Source organism: Trachurus japonicus, chromosome 19, assembly GCF_045865225.1.
Source record: "Trachurus japonicus isolate A0001 chromosome 19, Traja_1.0".
Classification (NCBI taxonomy): domain Eukaryota; kingdom Metazoa; phylum Chordata; class Actinopteri; order Carangiformes; family Carangidae; genus Trachurus; species Trachurus japonicus.
This window is the reverse complement of record NC_140925.1, coordinates 12617146-12638347: the sequence shown is the minus strand read 5'-3', so window position 1 is coordinate 12638347 and position 21202 is coordinate 12617146. Positions and strand designations below refer to the sequence as shown.

The following is a 21202-nucleotide window of genomic DNA, read 5'->3' as shown; positions in this document are numbered from 1 at the left end:
TACGTATGTCTACTATCATTGTAGTCCACAAAATCGCTCTGTATGTATCTGTTTTTATACTCCCAGCTGTATTATACGGCTCCATAGGTTCCATGGTGTAATGGTTAGCACTCTGGACTCTGAATCCAGCGATCCGAGTTCAAATCTCGGTGGAACCTAACTTTTTCTTGTGTCGCACTGTGTATGATGATAAAATAACCTATTATACATAGAATTGTATGAGCCGCAGTACCTAACATTACTAGCGACTACTTACATGCAGAGTGTTTCACTAGTAGTAGTTCACATACATGTTATCATCACCAGCCTCAACGACGTCACATCCAACATGGCGGCGCACATAGCACGACGGTCGTTACTTTGTCGTTGCGCTGGAGTAAATGTGACTCCACTGCGGGTAGAACCAAAGACTATTGTAGTAAGAAACATTAACGACATATTAAAACAGTGCGTTTGTTATGGGACCCGGGAAAGCGACACACAGGTCAGTGAAGTGACAGCATGCTTTGCTTGCTGTGCCGTTGTTTCTTTGACTCCTGTCCTGAATGAACGACCCTGCTTTTACTTTTCCTCCTGAAGGACTGAACTCTAAATCAGGTTGTGTGCTTGAATTGTAGGCCATTAAGATGAAATTGCTTTAACTTGGGAGCAAGTTTGGAGTTGTTACACCACGTATAACTGCCCTTAAACCTAACCACAGGCAGTAGCTCACTGTGTCTCTGCATTTAGCCAAGTTTAAACTAGCAGTATCCAAATCAAGTCTCTAGTCATTCAGCTAATGCAGTCCAGACTTATCTAATCTAGACTGACTCAAGACAGACTTACATAGTCTGTCTCTGTTTCCGGACCTAGGGTTTATCAGAGGCCCAAATGGATGGATGAACCAAAAGACAGTCAAATGGATCGCAGAGAGGAGGGTGCTGTTATTTTCACTGCCTGAACAAACACTGCTGATGGAGCTGTGTGAAGATAACATATTTCATCCAAGTTTATCCATGTCATGATGCCTGAGTGGACATTTGCGTCAGTGTTTAGAGCAAAAATGTGTTCTGCTACGAGCTTCTGTACAAACACACCAATACATTTCTCCAAAACAGTGTGTCTCATGTTATATTTCATTAGATGTTTATACAGGATATGAAGTGTATATTTTACTACAGTCTGTCAGTGTCGTTTTCATGTCAGTTAGTGGAGATGTAAATTTAGATTAATTAGTCTCCGTGCACTTGCCAGACTTGTCACAAAAAAAAGCAAGGCTTTACTTTAATCCTGCTTCATGGATTCTCCTGCACTCTGATAATAGTACAGAGGCTGACTGAGCCAATGAGGGAAATACACCTACAACGCATGGGATCCAAAGCAGCCTCATCAATACTATGATAGTCACATTTCAACCCTTTTGGTTGCAGTCAGAAGCTTTGTTAAACCTGCTTCAGTCTGCACAGTGGCTCTGTGGCTTCGCACTGTCCAGGGAGGCACAACTGACTCTGATCCCAACTTCTTAATACTTAAGTTTGTTCTAATACTAACGTGTTATTTCAGTTTGACTTTTAATACATTGCTTGAATTTGTTAGTCATTGTGAAAGTGTAAATTGATTTTTTTTCTCCTTTTTTTTGTTGCATAAAACTGCAACATAACATGAAAATGATCATATGAAATGTACTGTTATTTAAATGATTATTCTTCATTGTTGTTTTTCAGGAGGCCCAAGTACACATTCCAGTGGGTAAATATGAATTTTACGAAAACAAAATAAGTGTGTTTTTTCATTGTCATTTTGTATCTATTTATTTACTACATTTCCTCTCTCTCTGGCTCCTAGAACGTCTAAGAGTATCTTACAGCAAGAGTAGTGGTCCTGGTGGTCAGCATGTCAATAAAGGTTGTCTAAGGTTGAACTTTATTATCTTAAAAAACTCCCTGACCTGGTAGATGCATGTGTATGTAAATGTGTAACTCCTGAAAGCCTGTACAGCCTAATGTTTTCATATGTCCTGTGTGATGATCTCAATCCACAGTTAACACAAAGGCAGAGGTCCGGTTTCATGTGCTGACAGCAGACTGGATCCCAGAGGATGTTCGGCAGAAGATCTTTGAAAAGGTTTGTTTTCAGCATCATGGAAACTTTGATGTTCTTGGTGACACTTGGGACACTTTGATTCATAGTCTTACTTCAAAATGGTTGTCAGAAAATAGTCTGTTTTCCAAAAATGTAATTCTTATTGCTCTTAGCTCATGTCCTAAGTGTCACTACACTGTCAGCAGCAGCAAAGCTGAGCTGGTATTGTAATGATCTTGGGACTTGCTGATTTCTGTTCTTGTCATTTTGAACCAACAAGAGGAAAAAGTCATTTTCTGCTTCATGTCACAGAATAAAACACGCATCAATAAGGCCGGGGAGCTGCTGGTGACCTCTGAGCTGAGCCGGACTCAGCAGAGAAACCTCTCTGACTGTATAAAGAAAATTTCTGTCATAATAGCTGAAGCTAGTAGGAAGCCTTGTGAGCCAACAGCAGAGGACGTAGCTCTGAAGGAGACCAGGTACCATCTTTCACTGTGGTTTCTTATCCATCCTCATTAGAAATCGCTCTTAACTGTGTATGTGAATGTGATATGAAATATGTTTTACAGGTTACAGAAGAGCAATGAGCAACGACTCAAACAGAAGAAGATCCAATCAACCATTAAACACAGCAGACGAGTGGATTTTGATTGATCAAATGTTTTTATGCCCAGTTTTCTGTTACTAATTGTGTGTCAAATAAAGTAAGCAGTAAAAATCAAATTAATGCAGACTAGTGTCATTGAAGTACACTACTACAGCTTTGAAATAAGGTTCATGGTGGCCTTAAAAGCCATAAAGCCAAACATCTGTCATTTTTTATACAATATGCGTCACACGTTGCATAGAAGAAGATCATTTGTGGTTTACAGCATAATCACATTCATAGTAATGCATTCACTTGAAAAGAAAAGGCTATGTTTTTCTACGTTTTTTTTTTTTTGTATTAATGATGTTATAGTTTTTCTCTATCAAAAAACACACACAAAATGGGCAAAACCCCTAACTTCTCCTGCAAAATGAAACTTTACATTCAAAACAAAATGGTATTTTGTTTTCAAATGACACAAACCATATGAATAGACATTTATAAGAACCAGTCGAACACTGATGTGCTCATACAAAAACACTATGATGAATGGAAAACACTTCTTCTCCATTCATCATAATGACTTAAGTACAATGATGTTCAAATGTGTAATAAAGTTTTGTGGTTGTAAAAATATTTTGTGCCCGTGTAAAAACACTTTGTGCATGTGTAACAAAATTTTTAATTTGTAAAAATAGTTTGTGCATGTGTAAAACATATTTGTATCCGTGGGAATATTTTGTACATGTGTAAAACTAAATCCGACGGACACACAAATTTCCCACCTTCAAGTGCGACCCTGAAGTTACAAGTTTACAAAACGTTCATTAGCGGATCAACGCTGTTACTCCCACTTTTGTTCTTTCTTTTTTTCCAAATTCTTGTTGAACAGTAAGAATAAGCATCAGAGGGAAATGACGAAATAAATAAATAGGCTCACAACATGGGCAAACACCTGTCACAGTTTTACAATTAGCAGAGCTTTAGCATAAAAGCAAAGACGGTTTATAAAAGGGCAACATGATGATGCTAGGTTGGCACCTACCTTCTTTTTACAGTCTATGGTTGGCACATGGGTGGGCACCGGGTTGATGGGCAAATCAGTAAGCAACGTGTTGATTGGCTATTCATTCTTCAGCCGTCAGAACAAGGTCAAAATTCGTACTTGTAACTTGAGTTATATGCTCAAAAAGCTAGCAGAGGATGGTTTCGATCCATCGACCTCTGGGTTATGGGCCCAGCACGCTTCCGCTGCGCCACTCTGCTCTTATGAAATACTGCGGTATTACAGTCCATATAAACCTCCCGGTCGAGTAGTACGGTTTTTTTTTTTGTGTGTAACTTTGGTCTTACCTTGTAGCGACTGAGTAATTACGACTTGATAATTTAACTTAGCGGTAATAGCAAAACAAGCAGATACCGAACAAAGCAATAGCAACCAGGGACTAAAAGACGACCACGAAGGGACTCGAACCCTCAATCTTCTGATCCGAAGTCAGACGCCTTATCCATTAGGCCACGCGGTCTGATAGGGATATGAGCTGTCAAAGACCATTATTTCCTGACTAGAGTATGCTCTGATGAGCTCTTGGTTTCATTTGTTTATAAACACGGGCTGGGTGGTTTGACAGTTCTATTATTATTGCAAAATATGTGAAAGCTTTTTACTTCTTTTTTGTGTAATTGCATAGTTTCATCCTACCCTAAAAACTGAAATGAACACAACAGCACCTTGTTTTGTTTTTTCTCCACTCAGCATTCAGACAACAGAAAAAATAACAAAGGATTCATGTCATGACATAAATGCTTTATTACCAGTGTCTTAGTTCATTAATGACAGAACTAATATCAAACTAAACTGTAATGTCAATATCTTATCAACTAATACATGTAAGTAAAGCAAACAGTTTATTATGATAGTGTGTTAGTGAAATTTACATACAGGCACTAAAAAGTTACAAAAAAATATGAAGAAACAATGACACAAATAAATACACAGTCACAGATTCATATTATTAGCTATTCTGAATATGCAAGAGATAGGCCGTCAAACATGTTCAAGTGCAAGACATGACACTAACAGCAGAAAGGTATCAGGCTCTGGTTTATCATGGGACCATCTGGTGTCAGGTGAGGCGTGTGAAGATGTAAAGCTCTGCCATGTCTTATGTCACACAAAAAAATCTGATATAAAATAGTAGCTGTAATAACATTAATTATAACAAAGTCTGATACAAGTTGCCCAGAAATAGGCTGTATACTGTGAAAAAGGTGCAATATATTTGCATGTTAATTGTATAATTAGCTTAAACTGCTAGGTGTTAGAAAAAGCCTTGAGTATCTCTTCCACCACTGTAATGCAGTGTGTGTATTACTTAACCAAAAGACCATCTACTTCACATTCTTCATCTTTTATACTCATCCTTTATATTCTGTGTCCATTATGCCCAGAAAAAGTAATAACAACAACCTGCACATTATTTGCACAGGTTTATTTGATAGTTGACTGACTATTTGTTGTAGATCACAGTTTAAATCATAAACTACACAGTTTTAAAACTGCAACAAATACACTTGTCCAACAGTTCGACAAGATCAATAGCATCTCTCTCTGTATATTCACCGTGAAGCTACTATACAGCAGCCAGTCAGCATCGTCTTAGCTCAGCACAATAGATAGATAGATACAGGGAGCAGAGGGCCTGCATATCTTATAAAACTCACCATTCACCTTTTGACCATTGTGATCCTCCCTCCAAGGTGACAACCCCTTTCACATTATTTCTTAGAGCTGAAGAAGCCTTTCAGATTCAAAAAATGAAAAGAAAAGAAACCCAGTCACCTCCAACTCCAGCACTTAATGACTACCATGCCCGCAGTGACTGAGAACCTGCACAGACTCCTTGAAAGAACAGATTTCTTCATGTGATTATACAAATGTTAGTAGATCCAATAAATAGCAGTTCTCTAGTGGAACATTCAGGCTTAGTGTCTGAGGTGTGTTACTATTATATGTTAGATTTCTATAAGGTACTGTAGGCAACGAGGCCAGAACAGGTTGACAATGAAGACTGAATACAAGAATATGAGGGAAGTGACTGAAGTGTTAAACTTGGTGTCAGATTTGTGTGTTGATAAAAGTTGTCAGTCTCAGACCCAGATAATGAGGAACGTCTACACAAACTCCTGCTCAAACATCACAACCATCCTCTCTCCAACCATTAGTGGACCAACAGTGAATTATCAATGGACCATCAGAGATCCATCAGTGTTTAGCAGACTTGTTGGACTTCCCAGACTTCCCAGACTTTCCAGATTTGGAGGCTTTGGTAGCTTTGATGTCCATCTTGGTCTTCTGGATTCGAGAGAAGATCTCCTTGAAAAGGGCCTTGTACTCTGGCGTGTTCTGACTCAGCCTTTTATCCACGGCCTCCACCTGCTTGTTGATGCTCTCGATGACCTCTGGGGTAGAGGGCGACTGGACGGGGGTCGGAGGGGGCACTGGGGTGGGGCCCACGGCGCAGTCTTTCATGGACGGGTCTCGGGAGACGGGTCTGGAAGTCTGAACCTCGGCGTGACACAGGCTCTCCTCGTGGCGCTGGCATTTCCCCAGCAGCTCCTCATACTTCTCCAGTAAGGCGTGGTACTGCTCGTCCACCTCCCGCAGGATGGACATCCCCCTCCGTCTCACGCTGTTGGCGTGGAGGGCGTAGCTGCCCCTCCTGCAGCCAGACGCGTCCCGGGCCACGATGGTGTTGAGCGCCGTGTCGCTGCAGCTCTTCCTCACGGGGCTGGACTCGGGTAGCGGCTCTCCTTCACCACCGCCGCCTTCGGTTTTTTCGCTCGTACCTCTTCCTGTCTGGCCCGCCTCCGCTTCCAGGAACGTGTCGGTCTCCGGAGTGCTGTTGAGGACGGTCTGCGTGAGAGCCACGCCGTCGTCCTCACTGGTCAGTAAGAAGGTGCGAGCTTGACGGAGCTGCTGCAGCTCCTGAAGCTCCAGCTCCAGCTCCCGAACCCGGGCCTGACATCCCTCAGCATCCTGGAGCAAAGACACAACAAAGGACAACTGCTCTTCACCTGATCCACACGGGGAACTGAGGCTAGACTACACAGGTGATGTGTTTTTCAATCCAAGTGTTATTTCTGTTAACTTGCCCCCTGTGCCCTTATGCATTTTGTATTTTTATTGTGTGTTGTGGAGTGACACCTTAATAGGGTTATCTATGTGGTTGCATGCATGTGTTTACTGTGAAGAAGCAGCAGCAGGCTCATCTGAGCCACTAAAAATGTAATTATTATATAATATAATAGAATATATTATAATTATATTAAACTGTTTTCTTGTCTGTATACAACATCTATTGCACGTCTGTCCGTCCTGGGTGAGGGATCCCTCCTCTGTTGCTCACCCTGAGGTTTCTCCAATTTGTCCCTGTTAAAAGGGTTTTCTATGGAGTTTTTCCTCAGTGGATGTGAGGGTCTAAGGACAGAGGATGTTGTCATGATGCCATGTAACAGCCTCGTAAACCAGCCGCTCCCGGAAATGCAATTCATTTCATTTCTGAGGGAGAGTCTGGCCTCATCCCCGTTGTAAGCGTTTGGGGTGGGCGGGAGCTGAGCGGGAGTAGCCAATCAGCAAGTTGGTTTAGTGACGGGGCTTTGCACCAGTCGGTCCCTGATTGGCCAACGTGCTGTGTCAATCACAGCGGCGACGCTGATTGACTCGGCCTCCTGAGGGTTTCAGGCCAAACACTTACAACGGGGATGAGGCCAGACTCTCCCTCAGAAATGAAATGACTTGCATTTCCGGGAGCGGCTGGTTTACGAGGCTAGCCATGTAAAGCCCTTTGAGACAAACTGTTTGCAAAAACGGGCTATATAAATAAAATTGCCTTGCCTAAAAGAATCATCAGATGGGTCAGGTGAGTTCTGAAGTGCAAAGTTTTTTATCCCATTATCTGAAAATAACAGTTTGTAACTCATTGTAAATCCTATACTATACTATACTATAACGTAGGGTGCAGTATGAACTATAAAATACAAATACAGGTGCAACTGGTCTGAGTCTGAATACATAAAATAGCCTCTATTTGCTTGTGCAAACAATGTTGTGCCCTTTGTACTATGAGGGTACAGTGGTATATCGTTTTGCTTACAGTATCCTAAAATGACCATACCATACAACCATACCATCATGGATGTGTTGTACATGTTATTATTTTACTGTCTAAATGTGGTGGTGGTGAAACAATTTCAGGTTGTTTTGCTACTTTATGTACATTTCATGACATCATCATGACATTTTAACAATACTGTCATAATAATACAGATACATATTAATACTACTAGACATATCATTTATACATATGTAATCTTCATAATATCTTGTTATTTGGGGAAAACTGCCTGAACTGTGTTATATTGAGGTAACAGGATAAATAAATATTTTAAAGAATGGTCCTTCTCAGCTTCTGTAGCTGTCTCTCTGCTGAAGAGGAGGGCAATTTATTAATGCAGAAAGCAAGTCAGTGTGCTTCACAACAGAAATACATATAAAACAACACAAACATAACACATCAAACAAACAAACAAATAACAAAGTAAGCAGGTGCATGTGTTCATGAATGCATAAAGTTCTGAAGAAATGATGTGGCTCATACTCTGCTGATTATAAAGACAATAGAAACAAAGCGAGCCAGTGCCTAGCCAGGTAAAATAAGACTGGGCCTCTTCACCAACCTGCAGTCGTGTCTGCAGCCGTGAGAACTCTCCCAACAGGAGGTTACACTCCCTCTCCACCCCCTCCCTGCGCCCCCTCTCGGTCCGGACCGCCGCTCTGAGGGCCGACACCGCCTCCCTCAGGTGCTGGTTCTCCTCCACAAACGGCTTAGGCTTCATCTCCACGGTGAAGCTCTCGGCTCGACCCACTACGAACTCATCCTCATACCTGAGAGGGAGACAGACACATGGGGCTTATTTGCAGCCCATCCCCACCCCCAAACCCTGCCCCTACTGCACACTGTAGTTAGTACCTGGGGGCTGTGCACAGTTCCCTCAGACAGGGAAAAGTATGGATGGTTTTACGCCTCTCCCTCTTCTCTCTCCGGACTCGGAGCTGCTCCATGGACCGCAGCTGATCCACCTGCCCCGAGAGAGCCTCCACCTGGGCCTGCAGAGTGTCGATGGTCCCTGTTAGCCTGGTCCAGGAGGGGGAGAGAAAGTTTAGAGGAGGAGGAGGAGGAGGAGGAGGAGGAAGCAGCAGAGGGAGGACACCCCCCTCTCCTCACCTCTCTATCTTCTGCTGGGAGGTCCTGCTGTCCGTCACCAGACTGTGATTGGTCCGCTCCAGCTCTCTGGCCGTCCCGTCCAGCTGCTCGTACACTTTGGCGTGCTGCTCGTTCATGTCCCGGAGAACCTCCAGCTGCTTGGACAGGTACTGACACACACACACACACACACACACACACTTCTGTCTTTGACCTGCTCTTGTTAGCTGGGTGTGAGACTTCATGGAGACAGTGTTCAACAAGGTGACAGCCACAAATGAACTCATCAAGGAGAAACATATCAGTGATGATCTTATCTGTCCTAATTATCTAGTATGTAACTCATAAGACCATTATTGATTATTTACTCCTTTGTCTATTTGAAGTCCCACTTTAAGTTCCATTTCTATGGAGTTTTTCTTCAGTGGATGTGAGGGTCTAAGGGCAGAGGATGTTGTTATGATGCCATGTAAAGCCCTTTGAGACAAACTGTTTGTAAAAACGGGCTATACAAATAAAATTGCCTTGCCTTAAGGTCAAGGACCAATACTAAAAGTTATATAGGCTACTGTAAAACAGTAAAATGCTAAGGCTGCAATGCATATGTGTCACAACAGTTTGAACCATATTTGAGGATCACTGCTCATGTAAACATGAGGACTAACAGCTGATTGGTCGGTTATGAGAATTTCTTACTTCCTAACATCAGTATAAATCCCAGATCGTTCATTTAAATTGCTCATTGTCTCTTTCCAAAGGTTTTGTTTGTGAAGACCATGTGAACCCCAGAACAACAACTGAGTGGACTTTGATCATTTAAACCTCAATGTTATAAAGTTAATTTGTATATTAAACCTTCACTTAAACATCAGTTTGCACAGTTGTCTTGTCCTTCACTCTGAAACTAAGTGTTTATTAAAAGGACATTTCCTCCTGTTGTTTGCTTGGATATACTCAGTTCCTGGTTTCATACCTCGATCTCCTGCACCTGCTCTTCATTAGTGATGTACATCTGCTGCAAGGAGTCCTCCAGCTCCTTGTTCCTCTCCAGCAGCGTCTTCCCCAGCTCCGCAGCCAGGTGGAGGTCTGCAGACAGACACATGAAGCCGTGTTCAGGGGGTTACAGCCAGATGTTACAGCCAGATGTTAGGACCTGGTTACAGCCTGACGTTACAGCCAGATGTTACAGCCAGATGTTAGGACCTGGTTACACCCTGATGCTACACCCTGATGTTACAGCCAGATGTTAGGACCTGGTTACAGCCTGATGTTACAGCCAGATGTTAGGACCAGGTTACAGCCTGATGTTACAGCCAGATGTTAGGACCAGGTTACAGCCTGATGTTACAGCCAGATGTTAGGACCAGGTTACAGCCTGATGTTACAGCCAGATGTTAGGACCAGATAACAGCCTGATGCTACACCCTGGTGCTACAACCACAACCAGATGTTAGGACCTGGTTACACCCTGATGCTACACCCTGATTCTACAGCCAGATGTTAGGACCAGGTTACAGCCTGATGTTACAGCCAGATGTTAGGACCTGGTTACAGCCTGATATTACAGCCAGATGTTAGGACCAGATAACAGCCTGATGCTACACCCTGGTGCTACAACCACAACCAGATGTTAGGACCTGGTTACACCCTGAATGCTACAGCCTGGTGTTACAGCCAGATGTTAGGACCAGATTACAGCCATACTACAGCCTGATGTTACAGCCAGGACCTGGTTACACCCTGATGTTACAGCCTGATGTTACAGCCAGATGTTAGGACCTGGTTACACCCTGAATGCCACAGCCTGATGTTAGGACCTGGTTACACCCTGGTGTTACAGCCTGATGTTAGGACCTGGTTACACCCTGGTGTTACAGCCAGATGTTAGGACCTGGTTAGTGGTTACACCCTGAATGCCACAGCCTGATGCTCCAGCCTGGCTCCAGCAGCTGACTGGGGCCTGGCTAATCTCCAGTTATGCTGTCACAACATCTGGAGCTGAGTGACTGTGTGCACCGCTCGTTCGGACGTGTCAGCCTGTGCGCGGCCGATGGGAAGGACGTGGTGGTCTTACCCTGCTCCAGATCTTGCTGGTCGTACCACGGCTCTTCCTCTTCGGTCACAAATTCCTCCATTGTCCCTGAGCTGAGCATGGGTCTCCCCTCTGCTTGGAGCCGGGAAAAGCGCAGATAACAGGCCTCGGTGTGGGAACAATGGAGCTGCAGCTGGCGGGGTCCTCCGAGGGGAAGAGGTGGGTGTGTGCTGCTGTGTATGTAGTATGTTGTGTTGATGTGTTATTATTATGCGGTGTTGTGATGATGTGGTATGTGGTGTTGCATCTTCGTGTTTCCTCCGTCACTCCCACCTCTCACACCCCTCCCCGCCCCGCCCGGTGCCGGCCCATCCCGGTGCTCAGAGCAGCTCGCTGCAGCAGAGGAGCCTCAGACGTGGCAGCACTTCCTACTCTCCCCGTGATGCCTTCACGTACCGCACGGAGCCGTCATCACCATTCGGTTTCCTGCTTGCTTTGGCTCAAGTCCGCCCTCTAGATGTCACCATAAAAAGACAACGAGACCATTGCAGGATACATATGAATTTTCCCTAAATTTAATTTACGAACGACCCAGCAAAAAAAGTTCTAGGTTACAGCAGAGACCATGACAGATTGAAGGTCTGTGGTTGAAAGAGGGATTTATTTCACCTTAAATGTTTGCTGTGTTACAACAAGCAGGCTTCATCACTGACAGTGACAAAGCATTCATAGTTCAACCAGAGAAACTCTCAACAACTCTGATCTGTTTCCATGTGATCAGTCAGTCAGTCAGTTAGTTAATTCATTCAGTCAGTGATAAGTCAGTCAGTTATTTAGTGATCAGTCAGTCAATAAGTAATCAGCCAGTCTGTCAGTCAGTCAGTTTTTTTGTGATCAAATGTTTTTATTTATATTTTCTTTTTCTTTTGCAGTAGTGGCATCAACAGTTATGTCAAATAAGCATTAGCCTACAACATACACTTACACGTACCCCCCCACCCACCCTTCGGACCTGCTTCGGACCTTAATGGACAGAAATCATAACAGAAGGAAAACAATAATAATAACAGTGAAAATTAGAAATAAATAAATAAACAAAAGTTCAGGCAAGCTTAATAAGAATTGGACAGGGAAAGCTGCAATACATGGTGTTCATCTTGCAAGTCTGGTTTTGATGTGATCTGCTGCCATGTGCCAAGATAAGATATTTTGTTGCTTTGCATTATGAATTCGGGCTGTAGAAAAGTCAAAAGTCAAATACCAATCAGTCAGTTAGTTAGTGATCAGTCAGTCAGTTAGTTAGTGATCAGTCAGTCAGTTATTTAGTGATCAGTCATCATAAAAGATTTGTTCTTTTTCAGTAGAACCTCATACCTCCGTCATCATCACCAATACTCCCAAATTAAATGAATTTATTGTGCTACCACTGAATAATCACATCATGAGTGATATTTGACACATTAAAGAAAACAGTGTTGAGGTCTCCAATACATGTGCTACAGAACCTGACAGGTAGCACAAAGCACACATGATGGTGAAGATCAGCACCAATAACAACAGTCCCTTCTCTGTCAAGGAGTTTCAGGAGGTTATTTGAGTCACTCAGTAGTGATCGGATGGAGATGAAGTTTCCCGGGAACAAGTGTGATTCATTAGCATGTATTTGTTGTTATGATTCACAGTGAGGACGCAGTCACACAGGAGCCGAGTAATGAGGAGGCAGGAGGTGGCTGCTGAGGCAGAGGGGAGGCAGCATGGAGAGGATGGATGAATGACGCAGGACGGGGTAAAAGGTGTTAGACTGACCGACAGATGAGTAGGCTAATGATGATGGAGTGAAGATCACTATAGAGCAGGTGAAAGAATCCAAGTTGCAGTGACCAAACTGAGCAGAAGAAGTGCTCGCTTCTTGACTGAGAGCAATACGTATTAAACTGGTTATACAGTCTTTAGTCCTGCCCCATTTGGACTACTGCTCTACAATCTGGTCTAGTGCATCAAACAAGAGGTTGTTAAACTCCAGACTACTCAGAATAGAGCTTTTAGGAGTTATGTCAACGGCTGTTGTGGCTGACGGTTGATGAAAGAGTGAAATGTAGCCTTATTTTATATTTATTGGACCTTACATAAACAAAAGTCAGTATACACAGTTACTACTCACCATTGACAGACATCGCCATAGGCCTCAAGCTGTCATTCACTTTACCTTGGCCTAGAACCAATGCACTTAATACAGTCTTATATAGAGCCATATCATATTGGGATAGACTTCATCTAATTGTTATTGAAAATAAATCAAGGTAAAAATGAAACAAAAAAGCTGTAATACACAGAGAAATAATATATAAGACCAGTTTCATTACTTGCCTCATGGTCAGCTATTTTCTTAAAGGTTTATCTGATTTGTTGTATTGATTTTGCATGTGATGTTATTGTTGATGTATTGTTGATATTAAATGTTTTGTATTCTGACTTTATTGCTTGTTTACTTTGCTGTATAAAGTTGTTTGTCTTCTCTTTTAAATGGACCCCAGGAAGAATCTTCACTATGGTGTTGACGAATTGGGATCCATACACAATAAACAACTTATTTTAACACAGCATATCATAACTTTGAATGAATGAATTTGGCTGTACAGACTGTACAGACAGTACAGACGTCCATAAAGTCCACTAACACTGTGATGTTTGACAATGTAATTGAACTGTCCGTTTGAGGATGATTAGTTAATAATGTGTTGTTCTACTGCTACTGTATCTGCAGCATGTGTAGGTGGACAGCTGTTGGTGAACACGTATCTGTGCAGCGCTATGCTGTGTGACACAGTTCTCTGCTTCATATCGTGTTTCAACAGCCTCAACTTTAACACACTTTAACAGCCAATGCAGGACCAAGTGACAACTGTTTGTGGATGAAGGACTTGCGAGGTTCTGATGCCCATTAATGCACATAGACACACACCTGTTGATTTTCAACTATTTCTGTAAGAGAAACTTCCCTCCTGATGGAGGTAAACTCACAGCCTCCATCACATTCATGTTCTGAACATGGCAGCTGTTCTTCTTCCTGTGCGTACACAGCAGAGACAAGGATGAATCAACAGCAAATACAGACATACATGGTCCTAAAATATATGTATGCTGTGTGTATGCTGGTGGGACACCAGATGGATGAACACACACACACACAGCACAGGCACACAAACATACACACCCACACACCACCCACTGCTCCTTTTAGAAGCAGAGCCTTGTCTCAAATAGGACTAGAGACAAAAGAGAGGCCTGGCACAGCTGGTCTGTAGCAGAAAAAGGAGGAGCTCCAGTGTATGGGCAGGACAAAGAGGGTGGGGGAGACAGGCAGGAGTGAACGAGTGAGTTTGGAGAGTTGCTTGAAGCTCCTGGAGGGGATCGGGCTGAAGGGGGAGGTACTCAAACTCTCAGAGAAAGTCAGCGACCAGAAGGAAGAGCTGCAGCAGTGTTGTTCAGCTCAAAGGTTTAGATTCCAAACACCCAGGACCGGTCTGTGAGTCTGGACTATAGAGAACAGCAGGATCCAGCCCAGGAGAACCTGTGAGAGTAGTGAAAGGAGAGGAGGGTGAGAACAAGAAGGAGGACTAGCTGTGGAAACAGTGACTGTGTCACATGTTGACTACAGAGGTAAGAGCTTGTTTATTGATTTACATACACAGCACTTTAAACCACCTTGTACATATCACATTAATACCAAGTTAGGGCTTTCATGGCATGGATAGAATGGACTTTCTAAGTCTGAAATACATAAAAATAACAGAACTAAGTAGCTAACCAGCTGTAGAGAAGTCTTCTCGGTGCACCTATTAACTTATTTGCAGTAGCAACATGTTGCTGACTACAGCTGCATGTCTCTGAGTGTATTCAGCTCCACAGTGTGGGAGCACAGTCCATAAACACAACAAGTCAGACAGTCTTCAGACTGTGGTCCAGATGTCCTCAATGAGGTCTTTATTCGCCATACAGCAATAGTCCTTCTTTGCTGTGGAAAAACTGGACAGTTACTGTACAAGTGAAATGGATTAAATAATTAAAAACAGAGTAAATCCAGTGGTCCTGCTTCTGTGATGACTGTCTCATCTCCAGACTAAAACACTGCCAACATGACAATAACAGGAAGAAAGTGTAAATGTAAGGGACATCAAACCATTACCATCATAATTAAACACCGGTTTTTGTATTATATTAGTGTGGCGAGGATTAGGGGGTGGGGAGTAATCAGGGAACCAAAAAGGGACCAACAGCACCACCAGGAGCCTTTCACCCCAGGATATTCCTTGAGGTCAAAAATCACCTCTGTTAAAAGCTATGGGGACATGGGCTTGTGACTGAATGTGGTACAAACTCAAAAAACGGCCAGGACTGAAGTTAAAGAAAACCATAAAATGGTCAGGACTGGAGCTGCTAGAGACAAGAAGAAATGACACTCCAGTGGTAAGGCTCGTATATACAACAAATTGATTTATAATAGGCTGTAAAAACTCAACAAGCCCAGGCTATGAATTAGATTGGATAAAGTACAAATCTATTTACACAGAAGAACAGTAAGTGGGGTGGGGAGGCAGAGACTACTGTAAAGTAGCTCAGATTGCCCCTTCTCACTCACCCTGGTGCAGCACAGCAAACCACAGCAACCTCACAGCAGACATGCCCCAATAGTGTGTTCCAGTGCCCCCAATCAGGGACCTCACCAAGGTGCCTCACCTTACCACCACCCAGCTGCACTGAAAAGAGACCATTTAATTAACAGACCAACACCCAACTGATGAACAACCAATAGAAAAATAATCCAAAACAATAGGCTAGCCTATGTATACAAATACAGCAACAGAAATAAGCAAAACAGATCACACTAGGAAGACTAAACTAAAAACAGCAACACTAAACTAAGCAAATCAAGACAAAACAGGAGGCAAAGGCTAAATGAAACAAAAACAAAAACAAAGGTAAAGGGGGCAAAAAGTAGAAGGTGGACCACCACAGTGTATCAATACTGCAGCCACCTACACCAGCAGCCATCACAATTAACTAGACCCGCAACAATTAATTGATTAATCGAACAATAATCGATTAGCCTATTAAATTAATCGTCAACTATTGATAATCGCATAATCGGTTTGGGTAGTTTTTTAAGAAAAAAAAGTCCAAATTCTCTGATTTCAGCTTCTGAAATGTGAATATTTCTGGTTTATTTGTTCCTTTATGACAATAAACTGAATATCTCTTTGGTTTGTTGACAAAATAAGAAATTTGAGGACGTCATCTTGTGGTTTGAGAAACACTGATTGACACATTTAAATAATGGACAGATTAATCGATAATGAAAATAATCGTTAGTTGCAGCCCTACAGTAGGAGTCCTACAGTAGGAGCCATAGATATTCACAACATGATGTAGTCTACCACCTACATTTTCTCCATCATCAGATGAAACAACTGTGATAACTTGCTGCCACTTGTTGTCACACATCCTTTAAAAGTTGACTGTGAAGTATAGTAGCTGATATAGATTAGATGCACGAGTATTTAGCAATCACTAAGCTAAAGACTTGTGCACTGAATGAATGGATAGCTTTGATTGATTGATTACATAAAGCCTAATGTAATCAATCAATCAAAGCTATCCATTCATTCAGTCAACTGGGGGTCTCCATGGCAACAAAGCAGAAGGAGAGCTAAATTTGCTGCCAGCCTGTCATCAAACTGTGGTTAAAGACAATGATCCTGGAGGTAAAGCTGTTTAGAAAATATACAGTAGTAGTAAATGTAGTTCTATAGATAGTTTATGAACCAATGAGCAGCTGGTATTTTGTTATTACATGTGGCAGGTTGTTTCTGAGGCAGGCTAACAAGAGTTAGCCTGTTTATGCTTGATACTAGCTTAACTTAGTTGGTGAGAGCTAGAGCCGAGGCTATCATGAACTAAACTTTATTTACTCACTTATTTAGTAAGTTAGCCATGTTGTAACTGACAGATATCCACGTAGGTGAACTGACATCTTGGTGAGTTAGTTTGTCATGACCTATAACAAGGAGGAGAGGGGGCCTCTTCAAAACTGCTCAGCAAAGTGGCTAACTCGCTAACTAACGTTAGCTAACTTACAACAACACTAACACCTGTGGAGTTCACATCAACTGGTCAGTCTAAGATATCTTTAAATCACTTATTCAAATATGATTAGCCTTAACCTTTTATCTATGTATTACTATATTAATTTAGTTGTTTCATTATAAGATATTTTGATCTGGCGATTTATTGATATTTAGCCTATAGTGGATGGATGGAGAGACACCAAACTCTGGAACTGATTTGGGGATAGTTGTGAACTGGTTTTGGGACTGTTTTGAACTGGTTCAGGGGCTGTTTAAACTGGTTCTGTTTCTAGACTGGGGCTGTTTTAAACTGAATTTGGGACTGTTTTAAACAAGTCCCAAACAAGTGGCTCTTGGACTGTTTTAAACAGGTTCCTTTTTTTTTTTTTTTTTATAGATTGTGGGTCTGTTTAAACTGGTTTTGGTTTAACTGTTTCTGGACTGGGACTGTTTTAAATTGGTTCTTGGACTGTTTGTTTTCTCTGTGTAAGTCAGTGTTGTATTGAAGTATGTATATTGAGTACAGTGTGTGTGGTCATATACTGAAGTAGAACAGTGGTCTCCTACTGAACTTTGTACCTTTTTACTAAAGTAAAGTAAGTAATCGTAAAGGAACAGGAAATCTGAGGTATTCTTTTTCAGACTGCTTATATAAGCAACTGTGGGTTTATTAATCATGATGAGTTCCTGTGTTTCTCATTAACACACTTGTGTCCATTCAGACTGTCTTATGACTGACTGTCTTCAGTGTCCAGCTGTCTGTCTGGGCTGTCACCCACACTCAGCTGTTATAGTGATAATGACAGGCTTAGTGTGACATTTGTCATCTCAGGCCTGAAATAGTTCACTTCTTTTTAATTTAACTGAACTTGCTGCCTCCTCCTGGTTAGGGAGGTTTATATATAAAAGGTAATAGTGGTGGGAGTCGGTATTTAAAGCTTCTCGGTGCATGCAGTGAGAGGTAATGACAGGGTGGAAGTATAAAATTGCGGGAGTGCAGGGTGGAGCTGTGCAGGACATTTTCTTCATGTGAAATCCTACTTCACCCAGTGTTTTCTTGTGTTTCGGGTGCAGCTGTGAGGTCATTTACGCATTTTCTTGTGTTTTCAGGTGTAGTTGTGAATTCATCTGTGTGGTCTGTACATGTACTTGAGATCATGGACGCAAGTGAGGAGCTTCTGTCTGTCGTGAACAAGATGTGGACCAAACTGCAGGATCTGCCACAGGCCACTCCTCTGGAGCTGGGAGCCTTCTTTGTGCTCATTCTGTTTGTCGGTAAGTTTCAACTCTTTAGTCTGAGATCACACTAACTAATCATTAAATGTTAAAATTATCCTTTACAATAATGCTCCTTTTATCAGTAATAAATAATTATAACCCTGTAAATGGGAATGTGTTTATAATAAGGATTCTTTACCATTTGTACTTTCTTTTTTTACTGATAAATTAATTGTTGAGATCACGGACATGTATGTAAACAGTGGACAACGAACAGGTAAGCATACCACTAAGGAAGGTCACTAATGGGAATGCTGAAGTCCTAAAGAATATACTAACCAGCTCCAAGCATCCCTATGTACATAACAATCTGAACAACACCTGAGGACAGGTGTTGATAGCATGTCAGTATGCATATGTTATTTAATGAAGGATAATTTGACAGGCCTTCAATGTACCTGCTAGATGGAACTTATTTGTGTGCATGAGGTTTATCATGTATCAGTAGTGCTGCTCTTGGGAATAAGGTCAGGTATAGGTAAAGGTGAACTGAAGCACTGAAGGAGCTGTAGAGGTAATGATGATGACACCGACCTTTTCCTATGTCTCCTGTCTCTCCTCTCAGCCACGTTTGTCTTCCTGATTGTCCTGACCTGTGCCCACTGCTGCTGTTGTCCAAAGACAAAACAGCAAGCCTCCAGAGTCCAGCCTCTGCAGCCCAAATGAGGAGGAGAGAGGGCCAGCATCCACAATACACACACACACACACACACACACACACACACAACCTTATCTTCCAGTTCGTCATCCACGTCATCCCCAGGTTCCATCACTCAGTTGCACAGAGTGACATACAGTGTTTATTTTGGAGGAGGAAATTCCATACCAACCGTCCATATGAAGAAACATATCGAAATGGCATGGACAACGGCTCTGTGTGGCAGCTTCAAAGCAGAGCATAAAGAGACAGAGTGACATTTTAGTGACTCGCTGTTCTGCTGATCTCTATTAGGATCCTGAAATCAACATGGAAATAGTGGGCTCTTCCACAGACACAGCCCCTCCTGCTGGTCTACAGAAGAAGGGCATTTTAAATGTTTCTAATGTTGAATCTGAGCCGTTGTTTGGTTGATGTTTGTTATATGAATAGATAATAATAACATAAATGTGTTCTCATTGTTAACATTTTGCTGGTCTATTGTTCTGAGGTTGTTTTTGGTTGTTTTGATGTCAATGTAATAAAAAAGTTCAGTTCATGTTCAAAGTAAGAAGAATTGTTTTGTATGTTTCGACCTCTGCCCGGAAATCCTCCATGTTTTCAGTAAACATTAACCAGCAGCTCCTGCCCTGACTCTGCTGTGACCACACACAGTAAATGGCTACGCTGTCTGGAGAGCACCGGAGGCTCCTCTGTCATGAAATGATACTAAACTGCAATTTTTGAGCTGTTTTTAAATAGCTGCCAGGCTGTGAGTGAGTGGAACAGAATAGGACAGTAGCTGGAGCCCTGTGTCCTCACACTATTGTATATTCACTGTGTTGGGAGTCAGTGAGCTGTGAGAATCAGACAGCGGACATGGCCATGGAGAGGTGAGTTTCTGGGCAGGAATGTGTAATGTGACAATAGTATTTAAAATCAGCAGATTTTTATGTAGAAAGCTGATAAAAGATGGTGTAAATAAAATGTATTATGCTTTTCATCACTGTTTAAAGCGATAAAGGTGTAATGTCCAGGTTCTTTCTCGTCCGATACTTGTTTATCTTTCTGTGTGCAGCGTAGCGGAGCAGCAGAAAGCCCCAGAGTCACCTGAGCACTGGGTGGAGTGGTTCCTGTACCGGCTGCACCAGGAGCCATGGGCACTGGGTGGTGTTGTGGTTATAGCCGTGTTTGTGCTGGGGACTTTGTCTTTGGTCATGTTTGCCCTGCTGTATGGATGCTGCTGCGGCCCAACAGACCAGAAGCAGAGGAAGCAACAAAAGAAGTCAAAGCAGGATGGAGTGATCTAGACTGTGAAGAGAGGGAGTGTCGATAGACGGAGGATGGAGAATGTGTTTTAATGTCCTTGCCCTGTGGATCACGTCTCAGATGTGGTGGGAATATAAATCGAAACTAAATCTGAAAGTTTGATCTGTCTTTGCTGTTGACACTGAGGTAGAGACACAGTGGGGTCGCATCACTGTGATTGAATCATCTTTGTTCTGTCAGTTACAAACAGTGATTCCACTTTTATGAACTTTATCTCTTCTTCTTATGATTTTTTTTAAATATACATCACCATTCTTCTACAAAGTATCTTAATTATTTGTGTAGAACGATATCAGGTGATGCTGGATCGTCTGTACTACACACATTTGATCTCATCTGTAAAACCTACTTCACAATGAAACAGGAGGCTGCATTTTGGTCTTTTTCTGGACATGGAGAGTAAGGTATATAGATATTTATCTGTCCATTATTAAAAAGACTCAAGTTGTAATACAAGGTTGTCTGAGATGGGTACAAATAGACATGTCCCCCTTTTCATACCCAAATCTACAACCAGCTGCCCTATCACCATTGGTTTGTACAGTATTTGAATAAAATACCTTTTAAAAAATCCTGTCTTTTTTTTTCTGGATCAAATGTCTAAGATTTTAAAGTATTTGATGAAAACATGTGGATCACATACTTTTGTGGAAGGGAGTTGTAGATGTATTGTTGAACAGGTAAATATCCAGTCTGTTTGAAGAAATTTGTGTATGAAATTAAACTTACAGGGAAATGTCCAATAATTTTGGATAGGCTACTTTAAAGTTTATACACATAGCCTAATGACAGAAACGGTCGTGTCCATGTGAAGGGTCCACCTCATAACCAGTCTATGCTCATAACACATCCATCAACACCTGAATTGAATTTTGGAGGACA

General features: G+C 42.1%; 2 protein-coding genes, 2 long non-coding RNA genes and 3 other non-coding genes across 7 annotated transcripts; 4 read left to right on the top strand and 3 right to left on the bottom strand.

The window, feature by feature from the left end:
* Positions 1-86: 86 nt before the first annotated feature.
* Positions 87-158, top strand: trnaq-cug (transfer RNA glutamine (anticodon CUG)). The gene has a single exon. It is a non-coding gene; the product is annotated as a tRNA-Gln (tRNA).
* A 157-nt stretch (positions 159-315) lies between these two features.
* mrpl58 (mitochondrial ribosomal protein L58) lies at positions 316-2787 on the top strand. The gene is made up of 6 exons (XM_085761045.1): positions 316-484; positions 1704-1728; positions 1825-1884; positions 2021-2103; positions 2374-2543; positions 2634-2787. Exons 1-6 carry the CDS (start codon positions 329-331, stop codon positions 2716-2718), a joined length of 579 nt encoding a protein of 192 aa, XP_085617171.1. The 5' UTR covers positions 316-328; the 3' UTR covers positions 2719-2787.
* Positions 2788-3847: 1060 nt separating this feature from the next.
* Positions 3848-3919, bottom strand: trnam-cau (transfer RNA methionine (anticodon CAU)). The gene has a single exon. It is a non-coding gene; the product is annotated as a tRNA-Met (tRNA).
* Positions 3920-4106: 187 nt separating this feature from the next.
* On the bottom strand, positions 4107-4179 carry trnar-ucg (transfer RNA arginine (anticodon UCG)). The gene has a single exon. It is a non-coding gene; the product is annotated as a tRNA-Arg (tRNA).
* A 1387-nt stretch (positions 4180-5566) lies between these two features.
* On the bottom strand, positions 5567-11434 carry LOC146967548 (cerebellar degeneration-related protein 2-like). Its single transcript, XM_085761395.1, has 6 exons — positions 10994-11434; positions 9893-10005; positions 8941-9089; positions 8686-8850; positions 8393-8600; positions 5567-6692 (listed from the first exon to the last, which is right to left on the bottom strand). Exons 1-6 carry the CDS (start codon positions 11070-11072, stop codon positions 5919-5921), a joined length of 1488 nt encoding a protein of 495 aa, XP_085617521.1. The 5' UTR covers positions 11073-11434; the 3' UTR covers positions 5567-5918.
* A 5241-nt stretch (positions 11435-16675) lies between these two features.
* Positions 16676-19055, top strand: LOC146967547 (uncharacterized). The gene is made up of 3 exons (XR_015034413.1): positions 16676-16713; positions 18187-18351; positions 18920-19055. It is a non-coding gene; the product is annotated as an uncharacterized LOC146967547 (long non-coding RNA).
* A 205-nt stretch (positions 19056-19260) lies between these two features.
* LOC146967546 (uncharacterized) lies at positions 19261-20655 on the top strand. Its single transcript, XR_015034412.1, has 2 exons — positions 19261-19884; positions 20070-20655. It is a non-coding gene; the product is annotated as an uncharacterized LOC146967546 (long non-coding RNA).
* Positions 20656-21202: the final 547 nt, after the last annotated feature.